The 13,959-nt window shown below is 55.1% G+C and overlaps 2 protein-coding genes across 2 annotated transcripts; one reads left to right on the top strand and one right to left on the bottom strand.

The window, feature by feature from the left end:
• Positions 1-181: 181 nt before the first annotated feature.
• Positions 182-9,926, top strand: NCU05047 (hypothetical protein; the record flags this gene model as incomplete). The annotated part of the gene is made up of 7 exons (XM_951328.2): positions 182-1,156; positions 1,217-1,234; positions 1,302-1,361; positions 1,415-3,632; positions 3,796-4,065; positions 4,156-4,434; positions 4,498-9,926. 7 exons carry the CDS (start codon positions 182-184, stop codon positions 9,924-9,926), a joined length of 9,249 nt encoding a protein of 3,082 aa, XP_956421.2.
• Positions 9,927-11,682: 1,756 nt separating this feature from the next.
• On the bottom strand, positions 11,683-13,842 carry NCU05048 (hypothetical protein; the record flags this gene model as incomplete). Its single annotated transcript, XM_951329.1, has 1 exon — positions 11,683-13,842. The coding sequence occupies one exon, from the start codon at positions 13,840-13,842 to the stop codon at positions 11,683-11,685; it is 2,160 nt and encodes a 719-aa protein (XP_956422.1).
• Positions 13,843-13,959: the final 117 nt, after the last annotated feature.

Below are 13,959 nucleotides of genomic sequence, written 5' to 3'. Positions count from 1 at the left end.
TTTGTCCCCTTTGTTGATCTTGTGCCCGAGTTACCACTGAGCTGCCACGATCCCAAAATGCCCATGACTTCCACATCTCTACTCGCCACGGCGTCCTGTCCATCATGCTTCCTCGACAACGTTCAACAACCACCACCGCCACCACAACAACAACCGCAGCAAGCACGACAACATCAACATCATGGGCCGCGCAACATACGCTTCCATTGGCGAGATTGGGCCGGATACCGAGGACTCTCTCCCACAATATCCACATACGGAAGAGCTTCGGCGTTATGGCGGCTGGATGAACCCTTACTTTATAAACTTTGGCCAGTCGGGTCTCGAGACCCAGTATCCCTCCTTGCCCAGCTTGGGCATGGACATGAGCAATGAAGAAGCTGCACGTCAAGATCCTCTGCCCATCCCGTCGCCGCCCCAGTTGGATACCTTTTTTTTGGCCGAGCGCTTCCAGCACGAGATCAACGATGGCTTCAAGGCCTGGCAACTCGCCTCTCTTCACCAGAGCCTCCCCCCCGTCAGCGAAGCCTCCATCGCCGTCAACCCCCAAATGTGGCACCCAATCTTCCAAAAGGCCCGCTGGTACGACCTCAAGTCCCCCGTCGACATTACCGACACGTCTCTCACCGCTCCCCATTGGTCCATCGACAATCCCGACGTCTTTGCCGAGTTGGGCATCTGCGTAGAGATGGCAAACAAGATCTTTGCCGAGGCCCAGTGTACCAAGTGGCTACACGCCCTCTTGCTAAAAGACTGGGACCCAATTACGGGAACCGAGTACCAAAGATACAACAGACGGACGGGCGTCGAGGCCCAGCGCTTTCAAGCTCACGGTGACCCAGATGCCCCCTTGACCCAGGCCGCACGGATACGGCTTTACAACGAGACCACTGACCTCGCCGACCGCATTGTTTGGTCCTTCTTTGACGGCGACGATCCTAATGCATTTGGCTTCGCAAATTCGAGGGGGGACAAGTTCACGTCGGCATATACAATGCTTGCAAAGGACAAGAGCACAGACGAACAATTTGTCGTCATTCGCATGAATGCTCGGATTTTGAGGACTTTGCTGCAAGACAACAACGGTACCAACAACCCGGCGGAATGTCTTCGATACGGCGAAAAACACATTGCTCGTCTGCAGTTTGCCGTTACGGTATGTACTATCTGACGCCACATTGCTCTTGCTTGGATGAGTATGCTAACGTTTGTCCAGATGATACACGAATTGGCGGTACGTTGGTCCCTTTTCCTCATCCCACAGAGCCTGTCTCTTACTGACCACATTCTCCGAGATATAGCATGCGCTTAACTTTGCCGCATTGCTTAAAGAAGGTGACGCTCCTGATACGTACGAACCAGTAAGTGATACCGCCTCTTCCTTCCCGCTACGTTGCCTGACAAATGGTCCTAGGTATACAACAACGAGTGGGTGGCTGAGCTGGGCTATTCAATCGAGAATAATCTCTTTGGTGGTACATTTCGCTACACCCCAGAAGGCACAGAAAATGATCTAATTCCGTCCACACTGCCCGGTTTGCGGCAGTATGGGCTGGCCCTATACACATTTGAAGACACCACTTGGATATATGGCTCAAGTAACTATACCATCGACAACCATATTCACTGGCCCCCAGGTCAGCCCATATCCTTCGACAGGTATCCCATTCCCGCCTTCTTCGCAGCCTCCCTCCAACTCCAAGATTTTTGGGACGTGTTGGTAGGAACCAAAGGCCGAAGTGCCCTACGGCCACCCCGCCCCTTTAGGACCCCCGTACTGGACCAGCACGAGATCACCCGCGTCTTCTCCGTGGTCCCCAACCCCAACAACCCCCAAAACTTTGACGCATATCCTGAAATAGCCGCTAGATACCAAGATTGCGTCGACCACCTCCAACTCCGCAAGAAAGCATGGAAACGCTGGCGCGGCATTTCAGGACAAAATGACCATTTCACCCAAGCCTACGCCTACTGGCAACGCACCCCTTACTCCCTTGCGGGATGCCGCAACTGCGTCGAAGTGTTCAGCGATGCCGCCTCCTGTCGCGACGAGAAGACTTGCACGGCCATGATCAACACGCTTCAGACGAGGATCGAGGAATGGGAGCAACGCGCCGGCCCGGCCCAGTCCCTGGGCTTCGTCTACCGCATTCTGCTCCACCTCATGAGAGCGGCTATTCCCTGGCGAAGGAAAGCGGTCCGGTTCAAAAACAAGCGAAAGAATTTCCAGACTGAAGCGCCCAACCTTTGGCATCCGAGCATCAACGCTCTTGTCAAGGGAACGAGGTGGAGATTTCCCGATCGCCATGTATATGGCAACGACGCGGGCACGACCTGGACCACGTTGAACCTGTACGGCCAAAAATATGCGTCTCACACTGCCTACGACGCCCGTGTCGATGTCATTTCCACAGCCCTTCGCGATGGGCGCAAGTGCTGGACCATCACCCCGACTCCCATAGGGCTGCTGGATGCCATCAGGCAGTTGGCACATGAGCTCCTTGCTGCACTCGACCACGAGGCGGATCTCCGCGGCCTGGAAACTGAGGGCTGGCTGCCCTTCAACTTTACTTTTCCGGACTGGGTCATGGGCTTCGAGAAGGGAGGCTCGAACCAGGTCGGCGACGTGGTGGAAGTGTCGGAAGCGGAGGAGAAGCGGAGGAATAGGAATGCACATCGTGCGTTCCTAGGGAGCGCGCCGTCGTCGCCTGTCGGTTCGTGGGCATCTGATGCCAGTGATCGTGATGATGATATGAGTGATAGTGATCATGACAGTGACGACGACAGTGATGACGACAGCGACGACGACAGTGATAATGATAGTGACATTGAGATGGGCGGTCAGGAACAGAGTCAGGGTCAGGGTATTGCCAGTCGTCTAAAGATGGTTCTGGACATTGGGAAACTGAGCGGTGTCTCGAAAGCCATGAAGAGCCGGGGTCCCACCCGCGGTATCTCCAAACCTCGTGGCCGTGGTTTCCGCGGTAGACGAGGCGGTGATGGTGGTGGCCGAGGAGGCGGTAACCCCGGTGCCGGTCTTATCCGCCGTCGCGGTCCCCTCCGCGCAGGCAGATCCCAAAAAGCCTGGCGATCCGTAACCCACGATGTCGATGATAGCGACGAGGAGGAGGAGGAGGAGGAGGAGGAAGAAGAGGATGACACTGATCCTGATGCTATGGACATAGAATACGCAAGCCTCTCTTCGCTCTCTCCCCCACAGCAAAATTCGCCTATCCGATCTAACCAGTCCCTCCCCGACGATCTCAATTTCTCCCAGCTGCAGCTTAACAACCGCCACCGCTTCGTTCTGGACGAGTTTTACAAGCATGGCTTTCTCTCCAAATCTGAAGCCTTTCAACTCTTGCTAGCCCACTACAACTTCCACAACTTTGACGAAACCTGGGAGAAGTTGGGACAACCGTACTTCGAGTGGCCTGCCGAAGGCGAATGGGTCAATACATATAATGGTGACGAGGCTTTGGCAGACGTGAAGGATGTGTGGAGGACAAAAAAGCATTGGAGTAGGGGGGAGGTTGCTGATCATTGGCGACCTCTAAAAGAGACGACTGGGCCGAGGTGGGTGTTGGTAAGGTGGCGCGGGGAGGAACATATCTATGATCTTGGTGGTGGTGGTGAGTATTTTCCGTTTTTGTGTTTCCTTTTTCATTCGCTTTGCGTTCCCCTTTGTTTATCTACACTACGAGTGACAGTAAGCGGAAGTGAGAAAATCGCAGACATAGGTATTACTGATGTGTGAGAGACGGACCCAGCGGTGCTAACGAAAAGCTCATGTAGTTGAACAGTGGAAATCAACCGCTCAGGACCTTTTCTGCTACCACCGCCCCCACAAAAAAAGCACAGTCAAGTCACACGTTGCCCAACGGTCTCCCCATGGCTGGGTGGTCATCCATAACACGATCAAGAAATATCTCCAGTCAAATGCTCATACGCTGTTTCGCGGTAAGCTCCTGCGCGAGAGAACGCTAGAAGAGGTGAGAGAGTTTCATGGACGGGATGGGGGGCCAAGGTGGGCGTATATCGGGAGGGATGTTTTTGATCTTAGTAGTAAGTCACTTCAGGTGTCACCAGTAACTTCAACACCCGCTTCCAGCAGAATCACTAACCTCCACCACCCTTTTTTTCCCCCTCCACCAGGCATCCCAGAGGAACACGATGGCTTTTTGAAGATTTTCGTCCGCAACAACATTGCAACCTGCCAGGACTTGACCCTGTTCTGCCATAAGTACAAGAAAAACCCCATGGATCTTAAAAACCTGCTGTGGCCGTGGCGGTGCGCAGTTCTCAAAGACTACATTATGGAACCCCCGCCGAGACGGACACTGGATGTTTTTACGGAAAGGGAGCTTGGACGGCATATTTTCAAGGAAGTAGGGATGTATATTCGCATCCAAAACAATGTCTATGATATTTCTGGTTAGTGTTTCCATCCTCTTGCATGTTCACTTCTCAAAAGAATGGGATTTAACGAGACCACAGAGTATGTGGAAGACCACCCCGGCGGCGCCAGACGCCTAGCCGTCAACGCCGCTCGCAATGTCACGGACATCTTCACCGAGAAGCATGTCCTCGACCAGGAAACATATTCTTGCATCATTCGCCCCTCTCAGGACACCGAAGAGGAGACCGTAAAGGACAGGCTATCCAAAGTCCTGAAAAAGTTTGGACACCTCCGGATCGGCTTCGTAATCCCGGAGGTCCAGCCAGATCACCAGCTCGGCCCTAGGAGCCTGGTCCTTAACGGTTACATTTACGATCTTGCTTATATCGAGGACCGCAACGGCCGACCTCCATATCGCTCATGGCTTACCCCCTCAGCGCTCGGAACCCTCCGCCAACTCTACGGTCAAGATATCACGGAACTCTACAACAGCGAGACTAGGCGAGGTCAACAGCTGCGCGAGATCTTTCGCGAAGTATCCAAACTTAAAGCCGATGTAATCAAGGGGAAGATCTACCGCCCTCCCACTCGGCAGATTACTCTCCGCGAGCTGAAACACCACGGCATCAAAACCCTCGCCACAAAGACCCAGCGCAAGCACAGAGCCGCTCAGTGGGCGAAGCTGGTCTACGCCGGTGGCCGAACCCTAGCCCAATGGGCCCACAACAGCATCGTCAATAGCGAGCCCGCTCTATGGGTAAACGTCGGTGGCATAGGCGGACTTGTCTACGACGTCAGCGAGATTGCGCGGTACGCTAAGCCTCGTATAGCGCGCCTTGCAAGGTCCGTTTCGGGCACGATGATCCCTTCTGCGTTTGTCAACGAGGAAGAAGAAAGTCAAGCACCAAGAGAGGAAGATGGCGCGGATGTGATTCGGGAGTATAACGCGAAGTTGATAGCCACGATGCTAACGGTGGTCTTTGCCGCGAGGGCGGTTGGTGTTTTGGTGGAGGATCCGCCGGGTATGAGCATGAGGGAGCAAGAGGGGGTGGCGGAAAGTGCTGGGGAGAGTGAGAACACGGATTGGGAAGAGCCTTGGGTATATGCAGGTGATGGTAAGGCATATGTTGATGTCGCTGGTGAAGAAGGGAATGGAGAACAAGAAGACAACTGGGATATCGACCCAGACCTGCTTTCCAGCCGGGATCGTGCCAAACTCGCCCGGCGACAGAACGTCACGCCTAGTCCACCTCGTTCTCAACCAACCCCAGGCTCCCGGCCGTCTGCCCGTGTTCCCACCCCGGGATCAGTACTGGTAGCCCCTACCGTGGACAATAGCGCCGCCCTCTTCCGACCTGGAGGACGTCGACTCCCTCCTCAAAGCCAGACCCGGAACAATAACCTCGCTCGCCGTCTCGACTTCGAAGCGGCACCAGCCCCGAGACCAACCAACACCCCCCAGATACATGGCAAGAGACCAAGAAGTGAGCTATCGGAAATCATCGATGGCATGAAGATCAACTTCAACTTCCAGAGCAAGTCAACGGATACTAGTAGCTCCTCCAACGATGACAACGACGCACCCCCTTCCCCCACGGCTGGGAAAAAGGGCAGACCAAGAGTAGTCAGACCCAAAAAAAGGAAACGACCACTGAAACGGTCAGCAGACAAATCTTCGTCACAACCGCAGGCTAAACGGCCTCGATTAACGGGACAAGCTGCTGAAGATGATGCCGCGGCTAAGAAAGACCAGGTAAAAGGGAAGAAAAAGACCAAGCCGGCGGAAGCGGCTGCGAAAGCAAAGGCGGATACGGGGAAGAGGAAACCCATCAAGAGGGGGCCTGCTGGCAAGAGTCAGGCGCCGGCGTCGGTGCCGCTGCCGAAGGGGAGTACACCTGTTTGTCCTGGTGCGGGTGCTGGTGCTGGTGCTGTGCCGAGTAAGCATGTGGCGCCTGGAATTATTGAGGAAAGAAGGCCCATGGCTACTGTCCTTGAAGGAAATGAAAGAGAGAGTAATGTCGGAGAACGTAGAGGTCAGAAGCGAGACAGGAGTGATTCACTTGAAAACTCGCAACAATGGCTAAAGGAGAAGAGAAATCAAGGCAAGAGGGCAAGACAATTGTCACCTGACGAGCCGGAGCAAGAACAAGGAGGTAACAATGAGGATGCTGGCGACGGACAGAAAGACCGTCAACGCCCGGCAACTTCCCAGCCTCAAGGCCGGCGAGAGGCTGGAAGAGGTCAAGGTCAGTCCCAGCGTCAACCGCCATCGGGACGAGCACAAGCTGCTGCACCTGGAGGCGATCCGCCAAGCCAGCCATCTTCACAGGGCTCAGAGGGCAGAAGGCCAGGTCGAAGGGTGGGAAGCAGCCCCCACCGACCCATTTCCATCTCAAGTCGTGAGTCGACTTCCAGTGACGACGACGGGAGGAGTCCACCCCGTCAGCCCGCCGGCCGGAATCCAAAGCGTGGACCCTCTGCCCCTCTCCATTCACCAGGTGCAGCACGCACAGATTTAATAAGAAGTCCAGGTCGATCGATTGGTCGCCGATTCCCACCTCAACCTCAAACGGACAATGGTGAAGTCGAGAACGTCGTCGAAGAAGAAGACGACGACGATCTTTTTGGCCACGAAGACGATCTTTTTGGCATTCCAAACGAAGATATAGACATGGACCACAACGCCCAACAAGAACTTGAAGAAGCCGCCGCCGCCGCCCAAGATGAACCCAACCCCGAACAAGAAGTTCCACAACCAGGTATCCCCTCCCCCGTCAGACCCCGACAACCCCGAATCAAACATGTCAACCGTGCACCTCCAGTGAGAGAACAGCCCGTTCAGAATCGCCCTATTCCAGGCCGTGGCAAGTTCGTTCCCGGTCAGGGACCCAGTCCGGGCCCGATCAGACGGTATGAACCGGGCTCGGACGATAGGGATCAGTTCACTGGTTATAGGGAGAGAGATGAGGACATGTCTAGCGCTGAGGGGACGGATAAAGATGACAATGAGGATCATAATACGGAGGACGAGGATGATGGCGATTATGAAGATGAGGATGGTGATGGTGCTGGGCGTGGACATTCTGGTGGCTCTCGCAGATCGAGGGGTTCTCGTGGCTCTCGTGGATCCGGCGCCAACAGATGGTCAGAGTATTCAGGTGACAGTATGTTCCACTCTCCTGACCGAAACAGGAACAGGCATGCCGAGAGGGACGCTACGCCTGAACAAGAAGACAACGACGAAGATGTCGCTATGGGCGGCGTTGATGGCGTCGACAACGGAGAAGAGCAGCTCCCCAAAACTCCACCGCCAGTCGACAACCGCGATCCCCGCCATCCGGACTACATCACTCCCCACCTCCGGCCCGAGTACACCCCGCGCCAGCGCGCCTATTTACTCGAATTACATAATAACCGCATCAACTATTCTCCCACCTCTCGACAGCAATTTGACAGGCAAGCGCGATACGAGTACACCGTCAATCGACCAGCGCTCCCAGGTAGACGTCGTGCCGCCTTCAGGACACCCGCCAGGTTTCTAGTCAAGGGGACACCCCGTCCCATCCTCAACGACGAACAGCTAGAGGAACAATTGCACGAGGCACTTGATCAAGCAGTCACGGGGTTCAGGGAAATGAGAGAAAGGGTCCTGGCACATCTAGAGGATCGAGAGCCCGTCCTTGACCGACCGCCGCCAGACCATACGGGAGGGAAGTTCATCCCTGGGCATGGGTATCACGGACATCCACCTCTTCCGAGGCCACTGCAAATGGAGGACAGGGGTGAAGACGAAGAAGATGAAGACCTGGAAGAAGATCCGGAGAGTTTTGCCGAGGGCGAGGCGAGGGTCCGAAGGGAGGCGTTGGAACGGTTCATTAGGAGTTACAGGGAGAGGTTTAGGGATACCTTGGACCGGAGGGATGTGGAGAGGAGAGAGAGGATGATGAGGGCCTGGGCAGAGGGTAGGCAGTACGTTATCGAGGTCGAGGAACCGGACGAGCAGTCGCCGCAGGATAAGAAAGGGAAGAAGAAGGGGAGGAAGGGAGCTACTGCCTCTAGAGGAGGTAGAGGTGCTGGTGCTGGTGCTGGTGCTGGTGCGGCTTCCAGCGCTGCTCCTGATGATCCTTTCGCTCCCGCTCCTGCCCCTGCTCCTGCCCCTGCTCCTGCCCCGGCCCCATCCCGTACTACCCGAGCTCGAGCCTCTGCTGCCCCGGTTCCTGCTGCGCCCATTACGCGGAGCACTCGCAACAGACCTGCTGCACATGATTCGGATGAAGAAGCTCAACTGGTCGCTCAACTGCAAGAGGAAGAAGCCCGACGAGAGGCGGAAAGGCAGCAAGCTGATGAGCAACTCGCGGCGCGGAGGGCAGCAAGGGCAGCTAGAAGGGATGCTGTAGCACAAGCTCAGCCAGCTCCGACACCGGCACCGGCACCGGCTCCGGCAACAGCTCAGAGACCGGCACCACAACCCCGAGTTCCAGCTCAGCAACCGTCCCGCGCAGCAGATCCCGCCAAACAGGCACCTCGCTCAGCTGCTCCCGCTAGTCAAGCAGCCCGGCCAGCCTCAACTCGCCCAGCTGGTACAGTTCCCAGCCAGCCTCGTTCTTCAGGAGGCCAACCTCGTCCTTCGGGAAGTCAACCCCGTCCTTCAGGAAGTCAACCTCGTCCACCCCCTCCCCCTCCCGCCCCCCTTCCCCGTCAACGCCGCCGCGGTGACCCCGATCCCGATGTCTACCAACCGCTCCCCATTCCACCCAACGAGACTGCCGCACAACGCGCCGCTCGCATTCAGCGTGACAAGGATGAACGGAAGAAACATCGCGACAGGAAGTATCAAGCGGAGAGACGAGCAAGGGCGCGCGAGGCAGAGGATGCTATTGCCGCAGCAAAGAAAGGGAAGAAAAAGAAGCAGAATGAGGAGGATGACTACGAGGATGAAGATGAGGAAGATGAGGAAGACGAAGAAGAAATGACAGAAGAGCAGAAGAAGCGAAAAGAGGAGTTGAGGAGGTTGAATGCCAAGAGGCTGAAAGATAAGTTGTATAGAAGGCGGAAGAGGGCGAGAGAGAGGGAGGAGGCGAGGAGGGCTGAGGAGGAGGAGGAGGAGGAGGAGGATAGTGATGATGATGACGAGGGTGAGGGTGATAAGGGGAAGAAAAAGAAGAAGGGGAAGGCTATCGACAAAGGCAAGGGAAAGGCCATCGACAAAGGCAAGGGAAAGGCCGTCGACAAGGGTAAAGGCAAGACCACGAAGTCCACGAAGAAGGGCAAGAAAAAGGATGACTCGTCTGATGAAGATGAGGACTCGGACCAAAGCAACGAGTCGTACGGCGACGAGGACTTCAACAACTACCGCGGTCGCGTAGGAGAAAGCAGCGCGGTGGGAGGTCGAAGAGAAGCTAGGGCGACGAGAGGAGTTAGTAGAGTTGTACATGAAGAGGAGGAGGACGAGAATGAGGAGGACGCCGACTTGAGCGAGTCGGATTCTGAGGATGATCTGTCTAGTGATGATGATTGGGAGGCGTAGGCCATAATTGAGGGAGGTTGGATGGATTAATGGTTGATGATACTGTATCGAGTTCTTATTTTCTCAGGTTCCTAGGAGGTTATTACCTTCTTTCCTCGACTTTTTCTCTGTACTTCGATTTGGAGTTGGGGTATCAGATTGGAGGAAAGGCGTTAGATTGCAACTTTTACTCTTTTAGTTACACTTGATTGCGTTCTGTTTTTTATTGTGCTTGCGATATGTGTGTGCTGTTTTCTGTCGGGATAGTTCGTGATTGGGTATCGGATGGTTACTACTTCCCCTGACGTTCATCTGCCGTGGTGAGAATATTGTATATGTGTTGTGTCCCAGGAGAATCTTTTTTCGTCTTTCCCGATTTGCCTTGTGTCTTGAGGCTTACAGTTTCACCGTTTGAAAGGAGTTGAGAGAATATAGTTGGCATTAAAAGGGAAGCAGGAGGGAGGGCGGTGGCCATCATAGTAAGTCAATCGTCCAGAATAAGCCCCCCATCTCACTTTTCACAGGATATATGTGTTCTGGTTACAGCGCTGCCAGCGGGTGGGTTTCATGATCAAGTTGACTCGACGTATCACAACCACTTGAAGTCGGCGACGCAAGGATTGAGTCCGTTTGGAAAGGAGATTTCGCTAGTTGATAACATGATAACGCTAAGTTGTAAGGTGGTGGCATCACTACCTAAATCTACAACTGATGATCCCAATTCTGAAAACAGAAAAACGCCCAGGAAGAAAGATGGTAGAGGTAGGCAGGTACCGTTGTCTCTACCTTACCCTACTACAACGGAGAGATCCAAGCTATAATGAGAACCGCTGATGGAGATGATGAATGAAACCTCTCCTGCTCCTTTTTTTTTTTTTTTTTTTTTTTTTTTTTTTTTTTTTTTTGCTCTTCTTCATTGTGATCTTCTCCTTTCCTTCTTTCCTTCGTGGCCGACGAGTATGTCCTGGCCGGAAATCTCTCTCTATTCCCTCACTCCCTCCTTTTCACTCTCCTTCCTTCCGTCTCTATGCCTCTTCCCCCATCTCTCCCCTCCCTTTCCCCTTTCCTTTTCCGTTTCCTTCCTTCCCACCTTCCACTTTCACCTTTTCCCTTTCCCTTCCATCCCCATTTCCCTGGTCATTCTCCTCCTACTTTCCCAATCCTTATCTCCCTTCCCCTTTCCCCCTTTCCCATATCCCCTTTCCTGTTCCCTTTCCTTCCCGATCATACCCCCCCCTCTTCCCTTCTCCCTTCTCCCCAATCCTCTACCAACCCATACCAACAACCGCACTCCCCCAATGCACTGCGCAGGCTCTCCTCCAAATCCACTACACCCCACGATGATGACTGATATGTACTCCCCTACCGCCCCCACCACCGTCGGCAATAGGTACACTTCACGCCCACGGATCCTGTTCCCCACCACCCACATAGCACTCACTATCTCGCACATTTTACCTCTAGTCTTCAAAAAAATCGCGCGTGTGATCTCCAGATGCACCCGCCGCTGGTGCCGCTCATACAGATTTCCATAACGTGCGCTCCATGCCGTGGGTGGGGTGACTTTGTGTGCGCAGTTGTAGGCCGGAGAGAGCACGTTTAGAGTTCAGAGTTTACCTAAACTCTAAAAGGGGGGTTTTATGTTCCCATACGGGGGGTTGTCTCCCATAAGGGGGTTTGGGTTGGGGTTCAATAATGGGCGAGAGGTACCGAAAAGGGCTGCACGGGTTGGGAGTACCGATGATGGGGGGTTGGCGGACTTGATGGCGGGCGAATTTTAAATGGTGGACTTGGGGATGGGGTTGTAGGCCTGGTTGTAGGCCTGGTTGAGGTTGGTGAGGTTGAAGGGGGGGAGGAGAAGGTGGAGGGGGACGGTTTCAGGGAGGGATTCATGTTCGGAACGGCGGGACTTGGCGGTGCCTTTTTGGGAGAGAGGCTCGAGGTGGTCATTGTCAACGACGCCGGGGGGGACGTCCTTGAGGGGGGCGTGGTTCATGAAGGGCTTGGGTTGTAGTAGGAAGTCGGTGGGCTGGGGTTGGTGGACGCCGGTGGGGGTGGTGATGTTGTTGATGGGGGCGAGGCGGATGGGCGTAGCGGTTTGCGTAGGGCGGGTGGCATGGTCCGCGTTGTTGGTGATGGGGGCGAGGCGGATAGGCGAGTTAGTGCTCCGCGTGGTGTAGGAATCCGCATTGTTGGTAACGGGGGCGAGGCTGATGGGCGAAAAAGAGCTCCGGGTGATGTGGGTGGCGACGCTGAACCCAGGCATCATAGGAGGGATGAGTTGGCGAGTAACGACAGCACCACCCCCAGTAACAGCAGCGTCGGCATGATCACTAACTGGAGGTACGCCACCAGTAGGCAACATAGGAGGGATAAGGAAGGGAGCAACGTCATCATTTGCCTCTTGTATCCTGCGCCCAGGGGCAGTGTCATTCAGAGGCTCCTCCAATAAGTCCAAGCTTCTCTTCCAAGCATAAGCAGCAGACGCAGGCACCTTCTCAGGAGGCACGATACCATTGTCGTCGAAAATGTCTTGGCACACGAGACAGTTATCCTGCGCCAGCTGCAGCGTCGACCTCGTTTCGGTGGGGGCGGCGGGTGCCACATGGACCGTAGCCGTCACCACGGTGACATGGACCGTGGGCGTCACACTCGTGCTAGTCCTGGTGGGTGCCACGGTGACAATGACCGTAGCCGTCACACTCGTGCTGGTCTTGGTAATGGTAAGGAGAGGGCGATCACTAGTAGTCGACGAAATGGGAGCGGCATCGGCAGAAGACGAGGCAGAGGCAGCGGCGGAGGAAGAGGAGCCACTGGAGGAGACCGCTGCGTCGCCTGTCCTCTTCGCCGTGACGAACACTGTTGACAGAGTCGCCGGCGCATCGAGGGTACTGACGACGACAATGCCAGGAAGGGTCTCGACGACAGCAGGAGTAGAGGCAGAGGCAGCGGCGGAGGAAGAGGAGCCACTGGAGGAAACCGCTGCGTCGCCTGTCCTCTTCGCCTTAACGAACACCGTGGACAGAGTTTTCGGCGCATCGAGAGTAGCGGTACGGGTGGAGACAACGACAGGGCCATGACCAAAAAGGGGGTTCCACACAGCAGAAGAGGATGACGAGGAGGGAGCCGCTTTGTTGTCTGCTCTCCTTGTTAGGGTGACAAAAGACGTGGGCAAAGTTATGAGTGCGGCCGTGTCAATTGTAATGGTCCTCTCAACTGAAGTGGACGTCTCGACTGGAGTGGCCACCTCAGTAGCAGTAATCGTTTCCCTCGCTAGGGTAATCGTGGTCCTGAGGGTGAAGACAGCATTGTTGGAGGTAGAGTCGGAAACCTCATCAGTGGAGGACGACACTCCAACAGTAGAGGTGGGAACGACCTCGGGGAAGACAGTAACAGTAGTCACCCCGATGGAGGTGGAAGCAGCATCGGCAGAGGAAGAGGAAACATCGCTAGCCGAAGAGACGGCACCGCGAGGACCAGCTCCGGCATCAGTAGAGGAGACACCCCCACCGTAAATGATGGTAACCGTCTCAGGGGACACGACAACAACATCGGTGACGACCTCGGTAGAGATAGAAGAGTCCTCAATGCTATTCGTCGCCGAGGAGGAGGCGGCCGGCGTGACCGTGACCGTCTCCATTACCGTAGTGGCCGTGACCGTCTCGACAACCGTAACCGGACGTCTGGAGCGGGTACGGCGGGAGATGGGGGTGATAGCAGCAGTGGGGACGGAGATACTGCTGTCCGCTTCGAGGTTGGTCACCGACGCGCCTGCTGTGGATATGGTGGTGACTGTGATAGTGGTGACATCCTTGTTGGATGCCGGGAGGGGGACACGAGCACTGGGGATGTACATCCCGGCGCAGGTGGTTGAGAGTACGAGGGCCACCAGACCGAGTGATCTGGCGAGCCCTGTAGTGCCGAATGGTGAACGCATTGCGGCTGGATATGTGAGTCTGATAGAGAGAGTTGTTAGTCGATTAGTTATTCTTTGTCAGAAGGGGAACATGTTCGAAGACAGACAGGAAAAGGGGAACATACAATCAGACGATGA

Source organism: Neurospora crassa, linkage group VI (genome assembly GCF_000182925.2).
Source record: "Neurospora crassa OR74A linkage group VI, whole genome shotgun sequence".
Lineage (NCBI taxonomy): Eukaryota > Fungi > Ascomycota > Sordariomycetes > Sordariales > Sordariaceae > Neurospora > Neurospora crassa.
The sequence above is the reverse complement of the archived record's forward strand: the minus strand, read 5'-3'. Positions and strand labels throughout refer to the sequence as shown.